The sequence below is a fragment of the Camponotus vicinus genome, unplaced genomic scaffold (assembly GCF_025532165.1).
Source record: "Camponotus vicinus isolate PSW18456_S1 unplaced genomic scaffold, iyCamVici1.0 SCAF_13, whole genome shotgun sequence".
NCBI lineage: Eukaryota > Metazoa > Arthropoda > Insecta > Hymenoptera > Formicidae > Camponotus > Camponotus vicinus.
Genome location: NW_028141949.1, coordinates 4062553 through 4085919, shown reverse-complemented (window position 1 = coordinate 4085919; position 23367 = coordinate 4062553). Strand labels below are relative to the sequence as shown.

Here is a 23367-nt window from a genome sequence, read left to right as displayed (position 1 = left end):
TTTTCAAGTTCTATTTCTATTCTTAAAGAAAATTTTTGTAATGTCTTAAAAGTATTTTAGAATTAGAAACATGTGCTATACTTTATTCACAGATAAATATTTATTTAAAATATGTTTAGGAAAATTTTAAATTATATTATGTTTAATATCAATTCCTTAGTAAAATACTGAATATACACAATATTCATTGTAATTCTTGATGAAATATAAATATTATGCGAGTTAAAAATGCTTATCTTACAAAAGCTAAATAAAAGAGTTTATTTTAAACAATTCTAAAAATTCTCTAATTTTATCTGGAATTTTGAACAAAGATGCTTGAAAAAAAATCAGGAAATCTTTCTACAAAATGTTAACACGTATCTCATATCGATATCTTGAAATACAATTAACGGATATAAAATCACGTCATTGTTAATAGATGTATATGAATTGCGTGACAATTTGTATTTTCTCTATATGTCTTTGTTACACGCGATTGATATTTCTCGCGCTCCACTTTCGCGGCGGAAAAGCAACCGCAACCGCATTTTTCCCGTGTCCTACACGCGCGTGCCGCGTTGCTGCATCTGCGACATGCCCCAGTTCCTTCTCGTCATTCAACCCTGAACGCGTAGTGCCCCTTTTGTGCATCGTATTCAACGTCGTCCACAAAAGGGATGCTTCTCTCGCGATGTACGGCACACATACACGCACACGTACACACGTAATCCAGCGCACCGCGATGCCATACTCTCTTCCATCTGCACGCGTTTCCCTCATTTCGCTTCGGGAGATATCGCGAATCGATAATTTCTTCTTTGCGAAACCGCATCCGGGGTCGGTATAGTTGCCCCGGCAAGTATATTCGTTCATTCTCCTGTCGCGCAAAAAGTAATTACCGTAAACTAGGTTTCACACATCATCGATAACCGGGTGATTTTAAAGATGCCCCATTTTCGGCTTTAAAATCACCATGTTTATAAGTTTTATAATATTGAAATAATTTCTCAGAGAAAGATATTTTTTTATTTGTAATATCGAAAAATTATTACACATATGCAATTTCCATCGTTACAATAATTTTTATGTATAATATCAAAATAACTTTGAATATTTAATCTAATGCTTAAGTAATCTTAGTTTTATAACATGAGTCCGATTTTGGGCAACTTGCAATTAATTAAAGTATCACGACATAAAGTATTAATTAAAGTAATTTTAGTTTTATAACATTAATCCGATTTTGGGCAACTTGCAATTGATTAAAGTATCACGACATTTTATTTTAAATCTGAAATGAATAAAAGAATACGTTATCTTTACTTACTTTATCGTTACAACACACTTGCATAATATATTATCGCTACCGATAATATATTATGCCATATAACGCGCATTCGGTATGCATGAACGTGCAAGTGGAACGAGATCGCTGTTACGTGTATATAAACATAACGACCGAACGGTGCGTTCGAGGACCTCAAGATGAGAAGCGCGACGCTTTACCGGCTCGTTAGCGGCGATTTAATTACCGTGTAATTACGTAGATATATACATATATATGTACATGTACGTGCGTTATCCTCCGTACAATATGTCTTTATCGATCGCTTTTCCGCAGGCGGGAACAATGGCCCCTGTTCTCCAGCTACGCCTGCTGGCAGCAGCTCGTCAACGAGACCAAGTCCCTCAGCAGGGACCACGCCGCCTTGTCCGAGGTCTACAGCACCCACCTCGTGGGCCGCCTCAATCAGGTGATGGAGGATGTGCAGCGAATTTACAAGCGTGTGAGTGTCATACACGTGATGAGATACGATAACGTCGCTCCGCAAGCAGTTAGTTGTAGTTGCGCGATTGCATCGCAACCGCGCGACGCCGTGTCGTGAGAAGTTCGACTACTCCATTGTCTCGTCGAATTAATTGCCTCGAATGTCTCTATTCCTGTTGCAGACAGTGTCGTGTCGAGATATGTACCGGGTGCCGGGGACGAATCACTTTCTATAGATGTATCGCGATGCGTTCCCGTCTCACATTTCCTCCTCGTAAACATTTCTTTCCTCTCGCGTGTTCTTATATCTATATGATTGTATAAATTAGCGAAAATTTTCTATCGCTCTTCTAATCCGCGTGTGACTTTCCAATTTCTCGTTATTAAGTTAATTGAATTTTTGCAATTTTTATTTTATGGTCTTTTAATTTTTAGTCTCTTTATGTCTTACATTTTTTTATTTTTTTTTATTCCTGTAATACTTGTTAAATTATAAGTCTGACACTGGAATATAATATTGTACTTTATCATTATTTATCTTTTTTTCATATTTTATTATTCTTTCCGACGATTTGAGTAAAATCAATTTAGCTATGTTTAATTTAAATTATAAATACGTTATATTCAATGTAAAATGTTTCATTTAAAATCTTCAATAACACCAGAAAGCAAATTTATTTATATCTCTAATAATTTTATATGTATATATTTTTTGGGGGGATTGAATTTTGACAAAGAAAGAGAAAAACTTTATATCTAAGGAAAGTTGTCTCGATTAGGATTAAATGCATATTTTAAATATATCCGCAACATCTTTTCAATAGTGCCTGCCTATGGCTTACCGCTCGGATGCGTTTCTTTTTACTTGTTGCAGTGTCGCGAGATTGGCTACGAGACGCACGAGGAAATACTCCGAGTGCTGCACGAGCTCCACACGACGATGAAGACCTATCAGGCTTACCAGGCCGAGTCCAGGCAGGCGGAGACCAAGCTCCGCGTCGCCGAGCAGCAACGCAACAAGCTCGAAGTGGCGAATGCGGATAGTCGCGATAAGCTCGCGCGCAGCAAGAAGTACAAGCTCATCGAGAAGGAAGTTAACAAGGTAGATCGTAGAGTAGAATATACTGAGATGGTCGAGTATTTCTATACAAGGGAAGTACTCGTTTCGAAGTAGTTTGATGGTGCTTGACCCTCGCGAGAGTTCGTGCAGTTTAAGCTCTTCTGTCTGGTTACATCAACTTGCTACTTCGTTGAAATTACATTGCGAGGTTTGTTTCGTTGTTAGTGCGATGACAAGAAAAACTTGCGTTCAAGTTTTACACAAGGGTACTCTAACTTATCACATTTTTTTTATCTATAGTAAATGAATTCTTAATATCCAACGTTTATATAATGCACATTATATAACATGTAAATATAATATATATAAAATAATATATGTTCTATTATATGTATATATAATATTACATATATATTTGTATAATTATTTATAATTATTATATGCAATTGTTAAATTTATATAATAGATATTATATATATTATGTAACTATTATATATTATATTATAAAATATATAATAGTTTATATGGATATTCTCAAAATTAAAATTCTCTATCGGGCTAAATCTGAATAAATCCGGCATATTTCAGATTCAATAAAATTAGACGAGAACTTTAATGAAAAAAAAAAATTATGTATGCAAGCGACATCTTTGTTCTATTAAATAATATATTATTACATTCGCAATAACGAGAATGGATTCTTCGATTCACTTGAGATTTGTTTTTACGGTGCGACCATGGCCATGGATAAATCCGGCAAATTGCGATCGTTCGAGCACTCTTCATATTTTGGCAACGACGTGTCATATTACGAGAGAGACGCGGTTAGTCGAGAAATTATTCGTCGAATTGCATATCCGCGTGACTTTCCCTCTCGCTTCGTCATTCTGGCAAATATTAACACCTGGCGCGGGCTGGAACGATGGTTGCTCCTGGCAAAGGATCAACGGTGATCTTACGTCAAAAGCGTACGATTTATTGCGATGATGAACGGTGATTCTCTTTTTGCGACGATAAACACGGTGACGCGGATTTGATGTGCTTTTTTTTCGTCGTTACACGTTCACCAGCTGTTTGCGACGTCAACGTGGCACGCCAAGTAGGAAGTGCATCAACATGTTTCCGCTCTGCCGCATGATGACTTGTAAATAATGTCGAAAAATTGCTCACATAATCTTTCCGGAAAGAATCAGAAATGGAACTTTTAATAATATTGTAGATATTGTTAGAATTAATACTTTTTTCTCTTTCTTAATCGATGTAAATCAAGATTGAATTTATATTAATTTGATTTTTCGACAACTTGATATTTCAGAGAGAAAAATTTTTATATTTTAAGAATGCAGGACATTTTGTAGAAAAAAATACATTTTATTTCTTCCAAAATTGAAATAATTTTATATCAATGATAATAACTTTGGGAATGTTATAGATTTACTAAGAAATAACTGAAATTTATTAAATTAGTCATTTTATGAAAGCAGTGAAATAAAACTAGTTCAATAAATTAAGAACTGATATTTGTGAAAAATTGAAGTTAATATCGAGGAATATTGGAGTTTCGTCATGTTCCCTTAAAGTGGTAAGACACTTCGCGTGGCTGGAAGTTCGCGTGTCTGGCCTTCGTCAATGCGATTGAAAGGAAATTGAAAGTACAGCTGGAACGAGTGGACTGCCGTCTGCTGCGTCTTAATAATTTTATTTCGCGAGCTCAACGGAAACGCGTTTATTATGTCTTGACGGCCGCGCCCTTAATTTTCTCTGTCAGATTTCAACAATAAGAACATCATTAAAATCAACCGTCGAATTTATCTTCGCGAAAGCCTTATATACGATGTACAATCTGCTAATTAAAATTAGATAATTAATGCCGCAAAATAAGCTTTCTTGTGTATAATAAAAATTAATTAATTTTATTTCCACGAGATTTTCTACCGCTAAAATAATATTTTTGGAAAAATCTGTATATCGTATTTTGAGGAACTTAAGTTTAGGAATATCATAGTAATCGTGCGCGTGTAAAAACACGAATGTTAAAATAATTGTTGTTTTTCGTTCGGTCTAAGAACAGTTTTAATTGTCACGACGTAGAGGAATAGTTTCTCAGGTATGTTCTCAGAGTGTATTTCGTTTCTAATATCTTCGTGTCGCACGTTGCGTGATGTACGAGGATTACATTATACCACTGCATTTTCCACGCCAATAAAGATTAAATTCGTGGCGCGATCGATGGTACTTTATATTTGCCGCACGCTAGACCCGCGTTATTGAGCGGAAATAAAGGTCACGTAGGAATCGGCATATCGCCGATAAAGTACGAAGCGACGAAATGTGTCCGGTGACAGGTGGCGGAGACACGAGAGAACCGAGACGATATCCAGGCCAGTGGCAGGATGTCCGAATTAGGTGTCTGCGTCATCAGTCCAGCAATTGTTCCGCTTTTTGTCCATCGCCGTCTATCTCCAACGCTCTCATTTACTGTACGATTCACAGAATCGGAGCGGGGAACTGCATCCGAGAACCGCACACTGGAGCAAATCTGTCTTCGTTCATCCGAAAACTCGTGCGACTCGCACGACAAGAATGGTGATCGAATAACGAAAAATTTATAGGAGGAACTTTCAAGATTAAGAACTTTCAAGATAATAATTAATCTAATTTTATAATTAGTATATTCACAACGTATTTATCAAACTATTATCTCACGAGTTATATTTTAATTTTTAACACAATTAAACTTAATTTTTGTAAAACTATTTTTTATATTTAAGATACTTGAGTTTTTTTTAGTTTAAAATTCTTAATTTGTTCATAGAGAGAGATTACAGAAATTTTAAATTTTAACGAGAGAGATATTTTACTTTTATATCGATGAAAGTATTCTTGAAAAAATATTAAAGCACTCGCTATTTCTAATATCTACGACAAATGTGTTTGTATCCATATATTCGCACTAAGATTATATGCTTGGCTCTTTTGTCCATATGATTCAAAAGTCCCCGGGGACTCAAAGCATTTCTCCAGCCTATGTCAGGAGGGTATCATCCATCCTGCGGAATGAATCGAGAGAAATGCTAGGAAATCCGTATGAAGCGTATCTCTATCTTTCTCTCTTTCTCTCTCTCTTTTCTTTTTTCCACTTTGTCCCAATCCGAGCAGACGCCGACCGAGGATTTAGGGTCGACCTGCTAGCGGCTTTTTTTTTGCCGGGCACATGCAACTTGATGGAAAAATAAATAGCGCTCCCCTTGGCCAGCGCAGCTATAAGCGCGATAAGACAGATGGTTGAAACGGCCTGGAAGCAAAAGGGACATCGAGAGAAAAGTATAAGAGCCAAAGCGGCTTGAAAAAAAAAGAGATCGACAACACGTGCAAGCGACTCGTTGTCGCATTCGATGTCATCGCTCGCATTAAAGTTATAAGAACGCAAACTTTATAAGAAATGTAGGAGTCGCAGTATTTTTTTATGTGATAGGCGTATATATTCTCCTGAAATATGTACGATAACTTATTTATAAAAAAAATTGAGTAATTTCTTTTCTTCATTAATATTAAAAATTATATTGTAGTTACAAGAACTAATTAAAAGTTTCATATCATGTATCATTACATTTTTATAATTAAAATATCGTTAAAAATATAAAATGCGCGATAATGACAAAGTGACTTATCCGGCGAAATAAGGATTCTAGCACGGAAAGTCTAGATTCCAATTCTCGAGGCGCATCGTCTGATCCGGAATTTCCTTTTTCAGAGGAAGAGCAAGTACCAGGAGGCGAAGCTAAAGGCACTCAAGGCAAGAAACGAGTACATCCTGTGCCTGGAGGCGTCGAATACGACGATACACAAGTACTTCGTCGACGACCTATCCGACCTCATCGATGTAAGTTACGCACGTGCACTCCATTGACCTCGCGACCACGCTTTCTCCGGCCTCCGCATCGTTGCACTTGTTTGTAGCACTAACGTTCGTCGCTACGCAAATCGTCCGAATTAAATAGAATTTAATGCTTACCGCGTTAAAAATATATTTTTTTTAATGTAACTTTTTTCTTTTACTTAGAAAGTAGAAGATATTGATCAAACTTGTTGTTTTAAGATTGTTAAAATTACAAAGTAAGGTGATACAGTCGACTAAAAAATCATAAATGAAAAACTATCCATTCATACATTAAATGCCGAGTGTAAATTTTGCGTGCTTCACCAGAAATTTTATTGTTTATTTATTATAAAAGAATATAATAAAATGTAATTGAATTATTGCATGTGTACCCTCACTCATAGCACATTTATCTCGCAATATACAATGTTATTTAAAAATTATTTAAAGATTTAAAAGTATTATGGTTTATTTCTTGCAAGTAATTTGTTTTAAGTAATTTGAATTGATTGAGTTGACAAGATTACGACATCACATTATTCAATATATTAATAACGGCTTCTTTTACAGCGATTCAATTCGTTATGACTATACAAACGATAGATACGTACAAAAAGAATAACGTGTGTGTAATCACGTGTTTGTGTTCGCCCCTGCAGTGCATGGATTTTGGATTCCACAATTGCATAGCGAGAGCACTGCTGATGCACTGCAGTGCGGAGGAAGGCAGGCAGCGTTCCTTACAATCTGGCGCCGAACAATTAGCCGCGTTTGTCGGTGCGCTCGACTCTCGGGCGGATAAACAGAGATTCATGGAGTCTCATCACGCGGCCTTTATGATTCCCAAGAAATTCGAATTCCAAGGACAACGCGGAGATGAGGTACGAGTCGAATTTGTATTATTATAAAGTTCATTAAATTTTTATACATCTTGTTTTTTAAAATTGAGATTAATTTACAACAAATTATGGTATAATTTAATTTATTATATTGTGTTAAGAAAATATAATAAATCTTTAATTATAATAAAAAATGTATAAGTAAATTTTTTCATCATTTTATTAAAATTCACAATATTATAAACTATATAAGTTACATCTTAAATATTATAATAGATTATATATATAATGTAAAAGAAAAGACATTGATTGATTAAATCTTCTTTGCAATTCCATTTCCACCGTGTTAAAATTTTTAACTTATCGATTTATCTGTTTCCGATAGTCGCCGGAACCCGAATTACAGAAGATGCTGCATTCGGAGATGGAGCAACGATTGCAGCAGTTGCAGCAAAGAGTGACGTCTCTCCGAACCGAGTCGGAAGAAGTATGGAAGACTTTGGAGACCGCGGAGGCGAGTCTGCTCGAGATGTTGACTGCCAAGGATTATGATTGTTCGAGATACTTTGGCGAGAACGCTGTGCCCACGTCTAGGCCACCAGAGACGTTGCAGATCAAGCTGCGAGCTGATAGACAGGAGACTGAAGAATTCTACCTCATTGTAAGTAACACATAAGTCTCCTCTCTCCTCTTCCTTCGCGACGAGCAACAGACAGACACGCGCCCATGCGGTAGAATATTGATCGTCGCATTAGCATTCAAAAGATAGAGAAAGTGCGCGTAGGGACAAGAATAGAAAACGACCGAAGAGAATAATGTCTCGAAATTATTCTCGAATCTATTATTTTCTCGAAATAAAACAATCCTCGCATGAAAATTTCGAGAAGCAAGAATTCAGAAATAAATCCGCATATGGTAATTTTCATTTATATTTAGATTATAGAAATAGAATTAAGAATTTTAAATTGTGTTCCATAAAACAACGATTAATATAATAAGTAATAAATTTCAGTAATTATAAGTTCTTGAGTTCAACATAGAAAACATGCAAATAAAAATTCGCAGTACATGATTTATTATATCGGATATTGACACTCTTGACTCTCGCGTCATGTTCGCAGAAATTCAGGGAGTATCTTCTCGGCACGTCGAGAATAGCCAGGCTAGATGCAAAACAGGAGTACATCCGGCAGAGTCTGCTGGATGGCTCAAACGCCAGTCCGAATCCCTCGATCTCCGCGACGAAGCAGAAGCAGGCGCGCCGCAAGCGAATCGGTCGTCTACAGATGAATGGCCAGCCGAAGCTGTTTGGTGGTTCGCTCGAGGAGTATTTGGAGAGCACGAATCAAGAGATACCTTTGATCATGAAGAGTTGTATTCGGGTGATCAACCTGTATGGCTTGCACCATCAGGGTATCTTCCGTGTATCAGGTTCGCAGGTGGAAATCAACAATTTCCGTGAGTGGTTCGAGCGTGGCGAAGACCCACTGGCAGATGTGACCGACGCTTCGGACATTAATAGCGTCGCCGGGGTGTTGAAACTTTATCTAAGAGAGCTACGTGAACCGCTCTTCCCCATTATTTACTTTGAACATCTGATGGAGCTAGCGCAGCTCGAATCGAAACAGGACTTTGTCAACAAGATGAAAGAGATGATAGCGAGTCTGCCGAGGCCGGTCGTGATCGTCATGCGATATCTCTTCGCTTTTCTTAATCAGTAAGTATTATCGCTCTATGAGAAACGTGTATGTGTGAAAAAAGTTGTGTCAGATTTAAAGTTTAATCTATGTTTGGACAGTCTGTCGGAATTCTCAGATGAAAACATGATGGATCCGTACAATTTGGCCATCTGCTTCGGCCCAACCTTGGTGCCCGTTCCCGAAGACAAGGATCAAGTTCAGTACCAGAATCAAGTTAACGAGCTTATTAAAAATATCATCACATTCTGCGAAGAAATCTTCCCGGAGGACATCGGCGGTACTCAGTACGAGAAGTATATCAGCAGGGAGCCTGACGATGCGTAAGCAAAAGTTTCATTTATTATTAAATATATTATATATTTTAAAACAATACACGAATATGTAAAAGACAAAAAAAATTATTTAATAGACATCGCAATCTTTCGATTATTTTTTAATATTCCTTTTTATTGTTAGATATTCTTTGAATTTCTGTTATATTTGAATGCTGATATTATTTTCATAATTTAGGGACGTGGGTGACTCGCCGACGGATCAAGTCCAAGAAGATATGGATTCGGAAGTTTACCCGTCTGAAGACGGTAATGCATTTTTCGAATATATTTTGCTGGAATATATTAGAAATATTTTCATAAAAGCCTATCGGTTGTTTTGTTTAGAATCTGAGAATCTCGAAGCGACAGCGCAATTCGATTTTAACGCAAGATCCGAGAGAGAACTGAGCTTCAAGAAGGGCGACACTTTGACATTATACACGCAAGTTAGTAATGATTGGTGGCGGGGCGCTCTAGCCGGCAGAGAAGGACTGATTCCTGACAAATATATCATGCTCAAGATAAAGTTAGTACTATTTTAATTGTAATAAAGATAAACTACAATATATATTCGTACAATTTTAACGAAAAATTCATTGAAATTGTTTGAAATTGAAATTTGATAATTTAAAACTATATCATATTTAAATTAATTTATTATTCAAGTTGACTTATATTTTTAATTAAATTACAATTCAAGTTGAAGTTTATTATAAGTATATTAGTCAGTCTCTAATTGTTTTGTTGGCACTTTCTGCGTTTTTCTTAGGGATGAAGAGCGTGAGAAGGAACTTTTAAAATCGTCTAGCGAGGAATCCATGCGTAGAAGAGCGTCTAGCTCGGCAGACAGCGTACTGTCGAGCAACAACTCACCATTGATGGGCCCGTCGGCAAATCCGAGTACCTGGTCATCCGGCGCGGCATCCGACATGTCATCTGCCACGACGAACATAATAACGGACAATAGTAACGCCAGCGGTATTATCGCGTCCGTGGCAAACGTGCCCTGCATCTCGTCGTCGGCGCAGCCGATCATCAGTCGAGAGGTATTGGAAACCACCGTTTAGTAGAGTTGACCATTAATCTGTGCCCAATTCTCTTCCCCTCTTCGTGTTCGTTCTCGCTTTTATTGATCACATTATGCATACTGATGTACACCGCGCGAACGGATTTTATTGTCTCGTCATATCTCTTTCAAACGCACACCTCGGTGCATGCCTATCCAGAGAGCTGCAACGTACTTTTTTTCATTTCTATTATGTTCCTGTAAACGAAAGCGCGCGTTTGGAATGCACAATGTAGAATTGCCTACACGAAATCTCTTGCCTGCGCACTGCACTCGCATATTATCCACGCATCGCTTCGTTCTGGAATCTTTACTCGTAATTGATTGTAAACCAGTATTCTTCGTGAAAAGTTTTTTTCGGATAAAAGATTGAAAATTTAGTGAAAATAAAATGATAAATTCGAAATAATTTAGCAAGTCTATCGCGAAATGATATTGGTTGTCGTGATTCTGAGATATATAAATCTAAAATTTTGCATACGGAACCGATAAAATGCAGCGAGACCATCAGAGAAGACGACGAGACGTGGGAGAGAACTTTACGCGCGTGAGAGATTTTTTATTTTAAGTTAATTTAAATTCGGAACTGCAAGTATATATACTTTATAGGACTTTATACGACACTTTTTGTACACATCTCTGTAAATAAAATATAAATATACATGTTTCATATATATTGTGCTGCATGTCTTGCCTTATGGTTGTTCTTGTCTTGCGTCGTCTGTATCCTTCGGTGCACCGTTTTGTTATTGTGTATATTATGTGTGTGTATGTGCGTTTTAATTTTTGTTTTTCATTGCGATCTTTTTTTCTTTTTTTGTTAACGACTGTTTTAATGTTGTTGGGATGGTTGCTGTTTTTCCAGATATACGTTTAGTCTCTTGGCCCTTTAGTTGGCGAGAAAAGCCAAGCCGTTTCGCGCCGCACGTGCATATTACACGCAGAGCGAAACGCGGACTAAAAACTGTTCGATAAAACTGGCCGTCAGTGTTATTGTTAATTGTGTGATTATTCTGTCATTGTTGTTTGTGTCATTGATCGCGATATTTCGAAATTTCGATAGGGGAGTGTTCGATCTTTCTTTTCTTTTTTTTTCTTACCAATACTGTGAGTTTCTTAAAGTTTCTTCGTAGAGCGTATCTTTCTTCGCTCTGTAGTTGATGAGATCAAAAGGAATGTCGTTCGCGCGGGGGCCTGCTTCCAGTGGATATCCTTTCGGCTTCCGAGGTGAGTAATGAGAGTAATCTCATCCACTGCAATAGCCTTATAGTCTAACTCTATTAATCCCTCGGACAATAAAAGGAAATAAGTAAACTAATCCATCGTATAACACCGATAATACATTCGCTCTACGTTGTCTGTTTCTAGCAGTTTTACGAGCAGTTTTTAATCCTTATACATAAATTTGTTAATCGTCTTAAATTGTACTGTTTTACTGTTTATGTATGTGCGTCAATTTATGCATGCGAGCGATTGTGTGTTTTGAAAATTTGTAGTCTCGAAAATTTTATTTCTCTGGATCAATCGTGGTTGAAATAAGAATTACGAATTATTTTCATCACTTTGCGTGAAACAACACATTATTGTTGGATGAAAACCTTTAAAACTATTTTTTATCGAGTACATTTTGTCAGATCGATCTCGGCACATCCCCCTTTATGTATTTTTATCTCACGTTATCGTTGTATCGTGCAGTTGTAAATTTTTCATTGAATTTCACTCATTGTCCTAATTTTTATCTACACGTTGTTACATGGAAAATCGTATGCAGGGTATCCTACTACCATTGGATGGCCTTTCACATATTTCTTTGTACAATTTTATCGATTTTTTTTGGTCCGGGAATTTAATCGATGATCTCTCATTATTTTGCAATTCGTTTATATGTTTTTTAATATTCAATATTAAGATACATATCAAAAAATTTGAAAAAATTAAAATTTATTTAATCAAGATAAGCTGTATTTAAAAGGATTAAAAAAAATAGAGGATTTACATGTATTTCACGAATTGAAGATTATTTTCAGGTAATTTACATAATTTTTAAATTGATCGACCTTAAAATATTAGAAAAAGGTTCCTTTCACTTATGTGATCGAACGAAAGTACATCCACTAGTGGCGAGATTTCCTGTATAGATATGAAAAACGTGATTCGATAATAATTCGACAATAATTCGTATCTCATTACAGCGCGCACGATCGCTGATAGATCAAGACGACTCCGTAGTATCTGCGTATCCCCCGCAATAGTAAACGAGACTCGTCTGTCGGCTTCGCTCAGGCAACACAAACACCTATTTAGTTTCTCGCGAACACGCACGCTTCAAGCCTCGCTACGATTGTTCTCGTGATTGTTCGCAGGCTGATTCCGTGACTACGTCAAGGCTGGTCAGGGTGTCCACTCCTACGGAGAATGAGAAGCATTCGGAGCATCATCGGAACAACATGGATTCGATTTCGTCGGAGGACGGCATTGAATGCGTCGACGGCGGCGAGAACTCGATTCAGCAGAAACAACGAGGTGGCAACGAGGAAATCGCGAACGAGAATTCGGTCGAGCGTAACGTGTTGGCGGCGATATCTTCGTTGGATGGCATCGCATCAAAGCGCGGCGCCAGTCGGAAACAGCAACACTGGAAGTCGCAGAGCGTCGGCGAGAGCATGATGACGCAACAGCAACTGCAGCTGTCGCACGCGAACTCCCTGTCGACGGCGACCACGACAACGGTGACGACGATGACGACGACCGTGACGCCGGACGACGAGTTGCAGCCGGAACAGCAGCAGACGCCGAACTTTTCGGCGAATCGGGAGCTCTGGCAGCGTCGTGCCACCTCGCAGACGCAGCTGATGAGCACGACAGTGGTACCGCCTACCCCCAAGTCGTCCTACTCTCGCGTATCCCAGGAATTCCGCGAAATGCGGCAAAAACATACACCCGATCTAGTGATGGATCTACCGCTGTCGGCGCAAGACCCAGTTGGCAAAAAGTCCGCATCGTCTAGCAGTCTAAGTAGCTCGGATGACGAGACGATGATGATGCCGCCGCAACAGCAAGCGCCGCCCTCGCGAGCGGAAGCGGCCACTTCGCCGACTGGCGGTCCAGAATCGCCGGACATGAGCACTGCCGCCGAGCGTTTCGCTAAGCAGAATCAATGCACCCTGAAGAAAAATACGAAGACCGCAAATACAACGGAAACCATTACCAGCAACAAGTTGAAGCGGATCGAGACGGCGGAGCAGCACGACGGGACGGGCGTCGTCGTCGTCGTCGACGCGGAGGACGACGAGATCATCCGGTCGGCCAGCTCGAATCAGATCGCCGTCGACGGCGGCAACGGGGGTGGGGAAGGTGGTGGTGGAGGAGGGGTGCCGCTCAGGTCACCTCTACCGCCGCGTTCCACCCCCAAAATCGTTGCCAAGTTCGCCGACATGCATCTGACCGGCGGCAGCCAGGTGGTTTCGTCGTTCAAGCCGCAGGTCAAGGTCAAGCCGACGATCCTGCGCAAACCGGTGATGCCGTTCCCGCATCCACACATGAGCCCCGAGCTTGCGCGCAAGATCGAGAAACAGGCGCAGAGCGCGGAGCAGGCCAATTAAAAGATTGCCATAATCGCACAGTCGAAAAAGTTGACATTATTCGCGATTGGTACGCGGTCGGATCCCCCGGCAATCGCCGAAATATCGTCCTTCCGACGAAAAATGCAAATCCAATTTCGAGCTTCAAGGAAATTTTACCTTTTCGACTTTTAAAGTCGACGCCTCGAAAATTTCAGAGTCTCCTTTTCGCCGACTCTCCTCGTAATCTTACATTTTACGCAAGTTATTCGCTCTCGAATGACAACTTGACAATAACCGCCTTTTTTTTCAGGCATACGTGAAATTGCAAATTGAAAAGATACAAAAAATTAGAAAACTAGGCTGTTGCCGAGGGAAACGCCGAGCCGAGACCGATCGTTCTTTCGATGAGAGAAAAGGAGATCGACCTTCAAGATTTCGCCATTTCGAGACGATAGCGTGTAGATTTAGAACGATTAGAGCGCGACCACACGTCCCATCGACCAGTTACTCCGCCCAGTCGCGAGGACTTCTACTGTATTAATTATCGTGCCCGAGAAGAAAGGAAAGAGCTACCGCGGTATAGCGCAGTGTGCGACGCGTGTTATAAATTCGCGCGACGGTGCTAAACATGGCACGCGCGCAAACTTACTTTATAGTAATCGCACGCAAGGCGAAACCACGGCGCTATCCTCGCGGGGGCGAGTTTATTTTTTCTACAGATGTTTTCCATTTTCGCATAATTTTTTTACCAAATGATCCGCGCGAAGTAATGTTTCTAGTCATCGAGCGAAGATAAGAATAAGAGAAAAAAAATAATGAAAAAAGCGAAAGAAAGAGTATGTGCGTGCGTGTGTGAATGAGTGAGTGAATGAGAGAAAAAAAGAAATGAAAGGGAGAGAAAAAGAGAGAGAGACGTAGCATCGAAGAACGTGAATTTGTAACGTTGGACGACATAATGTAATTTATTTTTTAGCGCGTGCCCGCATATATGTGTCAGTAATAGATTTTCCTGCTATCGCCGCTCTTGACGAGTATTGTCGCGTGTCGCGAGCCGCGGCAAGCGCGTTCAATGGTTCCTTTATGTACGAACGAATGTTAGCATGAGTTTGAAAGAAAAAAAAGGAAAAAAATAAGTGGAGAAAGAAAAAACGCAAGCTGTTCCCAACCCGCCCGATTGATCGATTAACTCTCTGGATGTGAGTCTAGATTTCTCGCGTTCTAGAGCAGAAGTGAGTGAGTGAGAAAGAGAGAAGAGGGTCCCGCGACTTTATCGATAAGTCTATTATAATAGGGTGCGTTATGTATGTATATTGCGTACCGTCTTAATTATAGGTACTAATTAATCCAGCGATGTTCGATATATCCGCGATAAAGAGGAAGGAGAATCTAGCTAGATTATTATACATAACGACGACGACGACGACGCGAGTATTTATCGATTGACGCAGCGTCGCGAGCCGTTACTCATCGTAATTCCGATATCAACGAGTCGTTTAGAGAAAAGGAAGAAAAAAAAGACACTTCTGTAACACTTTGACGTATTCCCACGTATTGCCTCTCCCTATAATCGATCGATTGAAAAAGAAGAGAAACTTGTACTCGTGTTCTATACGATAACGTATAAGCGTATTCGAGAGGATTCGCTCGACGAATTCGCAGTATCTCCCCTCAACTTTATGTGTGTATCGATTAAATGTTTAGCACGCGGTCCTCGCGTTGTCGGTGTTATTGCGATTGTGTTATTTTTAATCGATATTTCGTTACGCGAGATCTCTACTTTTAATTTTGACAATCACCTTTGATAGATTCGGAATTGATTTTAAAGTTTCTCTGCTTGCCTTTTCTCTTTTAACGCTCAGTATTAAATATTTTTATAGACTTACAGAATTGATATTCGCACGCATCAAGTCTGTTTAAACTGAGATGTAAATAACAATAATTGCTTATATAATTCAAGAAGAGATAATTTGTACTTTTAATGATCCAAATTTATATATGTCATTTTCGGTTGAGGAAAAAAATCGATTCTTTTTCTTTTCAATCATTCATCATCAAAATTATCTGTCGGTGGTCCCGAAATATACGATGTATCTCGGAGAATTGTCGGTCAAATAATCATCTCAAATGCAATAACACTGACCGAATGTGAAGTTCGTTGAGGCATTGCAGTATACCCACCGCACTAAGAAATACCAAAGCCAAGGATACGCTCCCGTTGACTGTAAAAATAACGATCTTTCACAATTTCGGTTTTAAATGTTGCCCTCCTCCCCCGCCTCCTTGTGTCGTTCTTTATTTTTCATTTAAATTACTTTATGTCCGCGGACTATATATTTTGTATAATGATCTCCAGTCTTCGTATTTTTTTTATACGGTGCCAATCGCGCGCCGAACGATAACGATTTTTAAACGAATCTGTAAAACGTAATTTAATACGCGTTAATAATTTAGCGTAGCCACGTCTTATCAGTGGATGATCCGAGAGGAATGTAATAGCTTAATCGATAATCTCTCCCGTTAAGGCTAATGATACATATGGATATCGTAATAAACGAACTTACAGGCTGTATACTATATTACGAGTGTACTTATTTGATCCGATTAGCACCGACAGCGTCCTTTCGTATTTATCCTGAAATACATCTCGACACTTACAGAAAGTTTGACAATTGTTATTTTATATTTCTTTTTAATTTTACGAGTAACAATGCATTCCAATTGGCGCGCGCTGATCATCGGCTGATGCATCAGCTGATATCCTCCCCTCTCCCGCGCCTGAAGCGCGAACGTCATGCGCGCGCGTTGCCTCTGTTGTCCCTCGTCAATAACGAGTAGTAATCGTGGCGGGCAGTGACTTTCGTCGTCGTCGTCGTGTATGACAGCGGATATGGCGACGTCGGCGGGTTTCCTTGTATAATACGAGCTTGAGATCAGTGACGTCGATTATCAATCATCTCTTATCACCTGCCGTTGCCGCAAATTGACAATTAACGCGGCGAATGAAACGAGCTTGGTTGCAAAAGTCTTCGCTCGAAAAATATTCCACGATGTCGCGTCGAGTTCCAAATTAACCTGCCTGTCTGCCTGCCTGTCCGTCCGATAAATTTTCAGTGGCAGCGATGGACGCGGACGAAATCATGTGCAGAATCTTTGGCGCGAGCCTCGTCGAGTTTCGTGTCGCTAGCGCTAAAGCCAATGAAGATCATCCTGGACAATCGAGGTACGATTTCCTTCTGTATGAAAAGCAGAACGTTAGGTTTATCTGTTTAAAGCTGTATTTTCTGCAAGTATCTTTTAGTATTTTTGTCTTTTAATCTGTCAGGATTTGAATATCTCAGTTTTATTTGGAATTGCTACAAATTCTATTATCTTTTTCTAATCTTTCCTCTCTGTTATTTGTTTTGCTCTAAATTATATAAAATCTACATATATAAATGCAACACATGAAAATATTGATTATATTTATATTGACTTTTTTTTTAAATAATTTATTTTATTTCACATTAATATATATAATCTTCTTTTCCTTTTACAACACATTATTAATTTATTTTATTAACCAACATATTTTGACTGATGTTTCAGATTAGTACAGGATTTGACTCGGGTAAATGAGTACATTAGAAGATCTTTATTGAATATATACATTGACACTCAAAATTCTGTGGATAACAGAGAGGGTCGTATTGGTCCCCATATTGTTAGATTTGATATATCTATGCACCATGGTCTTTGTATCGTCTCCCCTGACAGATTGAGTGTCAATTCACAGAGTAGTTTCAGTACAATGCGTGCTAATACAGGAGTATTCAAAGGAAAATGGATGTATGAGGTACAATTAGGATCCAAAGGAGTGATGCAAGTTGGATGGGGAACTGCTCAATGTAAATTTAATCAACAATATGGCGTTGGTAAATTGAAATATTATCATATAACTATATTGTGTTATATTTAAAATTTTTCAAGAAAAAACAAATATGATTATTTTAAATAACTCATTTTAATCTCACAAGGATTGATTATTTCAATTGTTATAAATATTTTATTTTTTTTGTCAGGGGATACTCCAAACTCGTACGCTTATGATGGAAATCGTGTAAGAAAGTGGAATGTAACCACGCACAAATATGGGGAATCCTGGTTGACAGGCGACATTATTGGCTGCGCGCTGGACATGGATGACGGAACGATAGATTTCTATAGAAACGGCAAAAGTCTAGGCAAAGCGTTCGAGAATATATCGATGGGCGCCGGAATCGCATATTTTCCTACCGTTAGCTTAGCCTTTACCGAAAACTTGACAGCAAATTTCGGCTCCATACCATTTAGATATCCCGTAGAGGATTACGAACCATTGCAAGCACCACCGACGACACAAGTTCGCCAAGCCGTGCTTCTTTTTCAATGGCTCTCGCAAGTGATCGAATTGTTTGAATATTCTAAAAACAAATTTGACAAGCAAAATATTCTGTTGGAAGATAAAATTTTGAGCGCTCAAGGATTTCTCATGTGTCTGGCGAGATCTATTTTGAAACACATTGGCCCATTGCTTACTGTTCCATATGTCACAGATGCAGTTTTCGTACCGTTCATGCGGACACTTTGCAACATAAGCACAGACGATGTTACGACAAAGTCCATGTTCTCGAATAGTCATAGCACGCGACCGATTATCTGCCTGGATCTTCTATGGGCGTTTTTGGAGGAGCATGAAATTAAGATGTGCCTAGAGAGTACGGTGCTTCATTTATTGTCCGCTTTTCGACACGTTTCTCTATTGCTCGAATATCCAGACCAATGTAAAAGTTTGATGCTGCTGACGAAGATTTGTCAGCACACCGTTACGCGGCAACATTTGCTACAATATGTGCTATTCGATCGCGTGCGTTTCGCCAATTTCGTGCACGTAAAACCACTGGATGAAGGTGGACTCACGGACGTGGTGGAAAAGGTCTGGTGGGAAACGAATCCCTTGGATCCATCAATCGAGATGAACAAAACTAATTACTTATATGCCTGTGAGCGCATCAAAACTGCCATATCCGGTACGATTAAATTACTTTTGAGACGTTTATATTTGCAAATTATAATTATGCAATAATTTTATTAATATAATTATTTGTATAGTAAAAAAATTAATATATTATTTATATATACAATAATGTAATATAATTATTTTTATTAATAATAACTTTTTAATCGCTCTAATTTATTTTAGAGAGAGTTTTATTTTATTATTTTTAATAGGAACAATAATTAAAAATGAAATTGTAATAGAATTTATATATAAATATTCATATCAATGTTATTAAATTTTTTTTAGTATTCTTCGAGAAAATGAATATTTTGGAGCAATATTTTTTAAATTTACTAACGCGATTATATCATTTTTACAAATGCAACAATAACATTGTATTTTCTTTGCATAGAGGTAGAAGCGTTACAAGTCGAGTTACTAGTCACCCTGTTAAATAATAACGACGGAACGCCTAAAAGACCGGCATCAAGGACTATATTTTTAAGGAAATTCAAACGTTTCGTTCAAGAAAACTTGATATCCAGTCGTGTAAGTACACAATGTGCGTGTCACGTACGATACGGATAGGTACTCTTTTATACACGCGAATCGTTCGCGTAATTATCAAACATTTAGTCAGCAAACCTGCAGACGTTTTACCAATTCTGCAGACACCCTTGCCGATCACATTATGTTGCTTCCATCGACTTCTGGTTGCATTCAGAATTTTATGGGACACTGAAATTGGAACAAGCCCAGTCTATATACCCTGCAGGTGATAAGGCATTACCACAAGAATTCTCAGACACGTACTTGCAAAAGGATTCGACTCTCTTTAGTAACGTAGACACCTCCAACCAAGCTTGTGTGTCTTATATACATATAATTTTTATAACTTTTATATATCTAGACATAGTATACTGTAAAACGCTTTAACGCTTGCATTATTATTTTTATTTTTCGCGTTTCTGCACAACGATATATTTGGGACTAGATTTCCCCTTTCTTTATTCTCTCTTTTTAAGTATATATAAGCATTCGCTTCTCTCATTATATATACGTTATTCGCAAGTATTATTGAGCGACGTTTGATTTACGTAATAGCAAATTCCTTATAAATTGGAATGGGCAGGGCGTTCTACGATGCATCGATCAATTACTCTGGAATCGACAGACTTGGCGGCGTAATAACCCACTTAAACAAGACATTCAAGAACGAATTGCTACGCCTCCTAGGTCCGGATCATGAGGTAATCCTTGCTATGGAACAACAGCAGCAACAGCAACAGAGTGCTACGACGACAACTATGCACGAAGCGTCGAATAACGCATATACCACCGCCGTGGTCGCCAGCGGCGTGAGGCCACTGGCTGATTTGCCTGTGGCTATACCGGCGGCTATTTTCCCGCGCCTAATGAACATCAATCCGCCGGCGGCGGGTAATCAAGGTAGTTCAATGATATTGGAAAGATTCGGATTCTTTACACATACTAGAGAAGACAAGACTCCAATACGTCACGGTCCCGCAGATCCGGCGACCTCGTTGATGGAATTATTAGACGGTATTATCTTGTTCTATCATGTAGCGGCGAAGAAGCAGTTGGCCAAGGTGGCTAGTCTACGCGACAGTATGTCCGCGTATGTTAACGCGATCGCTGACACCAAGGCAAAGCTCAAGTATGTTGAGCGAGAGACGACTCCGCAGACAAAAGATCTTGATGCAGAAGCGATTCAAAGAGAATTGCTCCGCACGACAGATATTTTCAATAAGAAACTGTCGGAACAAGCGAGACATATGGCGTGGATCAGGGCTGCCGTATACTCGGCGGAAAAGCAAGCGCAATTGGCTTGGCTGCTTAAAGTAGTCACGTTGACCTTGCAAACTGCCAGTCAGCAGGGGTGCATGTTCAGTTTCGTGCCTGATTTCTATCTGGAGACACTCTCTGATCTGTGCGTCAGTCTGCGCGCTCATATGCATCCCACCGCGCCGATCGAGAACATCCCGGATTATCGAGAGATGTTGCGCAACGCCGCCGAATTTCTGTGCGATCACTTCCTCGATCCACGCATAGTGCACGCCAACTCCAAGGACGTACTGATACTCACGCTTGCGGGTTTCGTATCGAATCCATTGACGTTGGAAGCGTTGGAAAACGTACCGCGCGAAAGCAGAATAAAGGTCATCACGAATCTACTCAAGCCTTATGAGAATAGAGCGTGGGCGCAATCCAACTGGGTTCTGGTCAGATTCTGGCAGGGCAACGGTTTCGCTTTCCGATATGACAAGAGTCCGCATCTTTCGAAGAAGGTCGGCCCAAAACTGTTGCAGCAGGAATCTATTTCTCAGCCAATAAGTATGTTTTTTTTTACTGAAGAATATTATTTATTTTTTTTTTATTGGAACATTGTAAAATTGTGATAAATTTATTTATATCAATCTGCAAAATATCAAATAATGTAAACGTATCAACGAAGTTTTTTGAATTTTTATAAACATTAAGATTTTATTTTATTTCGATTTCACGAGATAGTACCTTCAAGATTTGTTTTAGAACCATGTCCATCGGCGGTATATCAAGCACATGTGAGAGATGTATTATTGGGAAATTCTCAGGCTACCACGCAATTCTTGAACTCACTATTGAATCAGTTGAATTGGGCATTTTCCGAGTTCATCGGTATGGTGCAAGAGATTCACAACGTGTCGTCGAGGCCGGAGCGAGTATTTATCGAATCGAGACAATTGAAAATCTGTGCCACTTGCTTCGATTTAGCGATTTCATTGCTCCGAGTGTTGGAGATGATCTCTACGGTGGCTCCGGGTGTTTTTAGCGATCCCACACAGTCTTCCAGCGAGACTTTATTAGCCAGATTATGTCAAGTAAGCGAGTGATGTTATCTAGTAAATGATTATGCTATAATTGTTACGACTATTCTGATTGTTACGACTTGTGATTTCAGTTACTCTGTCAAGTGTTGAACAGAATGAGTTCGCAGACGAGTTGTTTTCAGCACGTAGTGCTATTGGAGATACCAGATTTAGAATCTGTAGATCATTTTCCTATATTAGCTGCCGTTATCGGTATTCTACTGGCTCTCCTCGAAAAAGAAATGAAAGATTTTGCAGGTAAATATTAAAATGAAAAAAGAAACTTCATCTATACGTATAGAACGAGTCTTAATAATTTTGCTTTTCTCTTATCAGCGAAACCGACGATTGAAGTGCCTAGAATCACGCGAAGTTTATTGACAGAGCCGAGCTTCCAGATCAGTTCTCTATATTTTGTTTTGGGTGATACAAAGTTGAAAAATACAAAAACGAAAAATGTAAAGCCATTCTCATTATTAAATTGTAAGTATTTTGAGTATACTTAACACTATATAATCTTAAAAGTATTTATTTCTCCAATATTCATTAATATTTAATTAATAATATTTTTAATTAATCATGTTTCGTTTTTTCTTCGTAGATCAGGAAGATGTGACGACGGAGGAAATTAGCCGAATAACAGAAATGATAAAGTATCTCGATACTTGTCGCACGCTCTTACCCGATACTAAACTGATAAGCGACGACGATGACACTTGCACGATTTGCTACGCGTTTCCGATCGCCGCTACGTTCAAACCGTGCAATCATCAAACGTGTCGTACCTGCATAGATCGTCATCTGCTCAATACGAGGGAGTGTTTCTTTTGCAAAGCGACCATAGATAAAGTCGAAGATTTAAGCGGGAATACGTTGCACGATTTCATTAGTGAATTCGCAGTATCGAGAGTGACTTCTTGATCCAGTGATAAAGATCATCGTGGACAGGTTGCATATATTGTATTAAAGTCCTCTAATTCTGCAATATATATACTCGTCGCATCGAGTATTCATAAAACTATCGTAATTTTTATCATGATGAGAAATTCTGTAAAAATTAGAAAAGCAAACGACAGAAAGAGAGATTATATAAAGTATCAAGATTCTTTATTCATATATATTCACAAATATATTATATATACCTGCTATATTGAGCAAATTTTGGCAATGAAGGATTGCAAAGGTATAAAAAAATATTGATTTTGAGCAAAGAAGTTGCGCATGTGAATTTATAAATAAAAACTTGCTAATAAAAATTATACATATATCAGTCTTATTCTTATCTATCTGAACGTTACAAAAAGTAAA

The 23367-nt window shown here is 38.7% G+C and overlaps 2 protein-coding genes across 10 annotated transcripts in view; both read left to right on the top strand.

Annotated features, from left to right (window-relative positions):
* LOC145963744 (SLIT-ROBO Rho GTPase-activating protein 1) overlaps nt 1-16748 on the top strand; it is a 60263-nt gene extending 43515 nt beyond the window's left edge. For all 8 annotated transcript variants that reach the window (XM_083085919.1, XM_083085920.1, XM_083085927.1 and 5 more), the window contains 11 exons: nt 1604-1769; nt 2625-2852; nt 6565-6693; nt 7350-7571; nt 7915-8190; nt 8651-9246; nt 9328-9549; nt 9740-9810; nt 9889-10069; nt 10313-10589; nt 12973-16748. In XM_083085919.1, coding sequence (XP_082942045.1) covers nt 1604-1769; nt 2625-2852; nt 6565-6693; nt 7350-7571; nt 7915-8190; nt 8651-9246; nt 9328-9549; nt 9740-9810; nt 9889-10069; nt 10313-10589; nt 12973-14211 — 3607 coding nt within the window. In that variant the 3' untranslated portion in view covers nt 14212-16748. The remainder of the gene's footprint in view (nt 1-1603; nt 1770-2624; nt 2853-6564; nt 6694-7349; nt 7572-7914; nt 8191-8650; nt 9247-9327; nt 9550-9739; nt 9811-9888; nt 10070-10312; nt 10590-12972) is intronic.
* Nucleotides 16749-16887: 139 nt separating this feature from the next.
* LOC145963745 (E3 ubiquitin-protein ligase RNF123) lies at nt 16888-23329 on the top strand. 2 transcript variants are annotated; one of them, XM_083085929.1, is made up of 11 exons: nt 16888-17392; nt 17758-18083; nt 18231-19217; nt 19602-19738; nt 19861-19964; nt 20322-20638; nt 20720-21544; nt 21743-22071; nt 22152-22317; nt 22396-22542; nt 22661-23329. In XM_083085929.1, the coding sequence occupies exons 1-11, from the start codon at nt 17292-17294 to the stop codon at nt 22978-22980; spliced, it is 3759 nt and encodes a 1252-aa protein (XP_082942055.1). In that variant the 5' UTR covers nt 16888-17291; the 3' UTR covers nt 22981-23329. The 2 variants fall into 2 exon arrangements, with proteins under 2 accessions (XP_082942055.1, XP_082942054.1); XM_083085928.1 differs by having other exon boundaries at nt 20322-21544.
* The last annotated feature ends 38 nt before the right edge of the window (nt 23330-23367 follow it).

Coding starts and splice junctions, on each gene's coding strand:
- LOC145963745 (XM_083085928.1), top strand. CDS start 17,292: ATGGACGCGGACGAAATCATGTGCAGAATCTTTGGCGCGAGCCTCGTC. Junction 22,072..22,151: donor TATTAGCCAGATTATGTCAA/GTAAGCGAGTGA, acceptor TTGTGATTTCAG/TTACTCTGTCAAGTGTTGAA. Junction 22,318..22,395: donor AGAAATGAAAGATTTTGCAG/GTAAATATTAAA, acceptor TTCTCTTATCAG/CGAAACCGACGATTGAAGTG.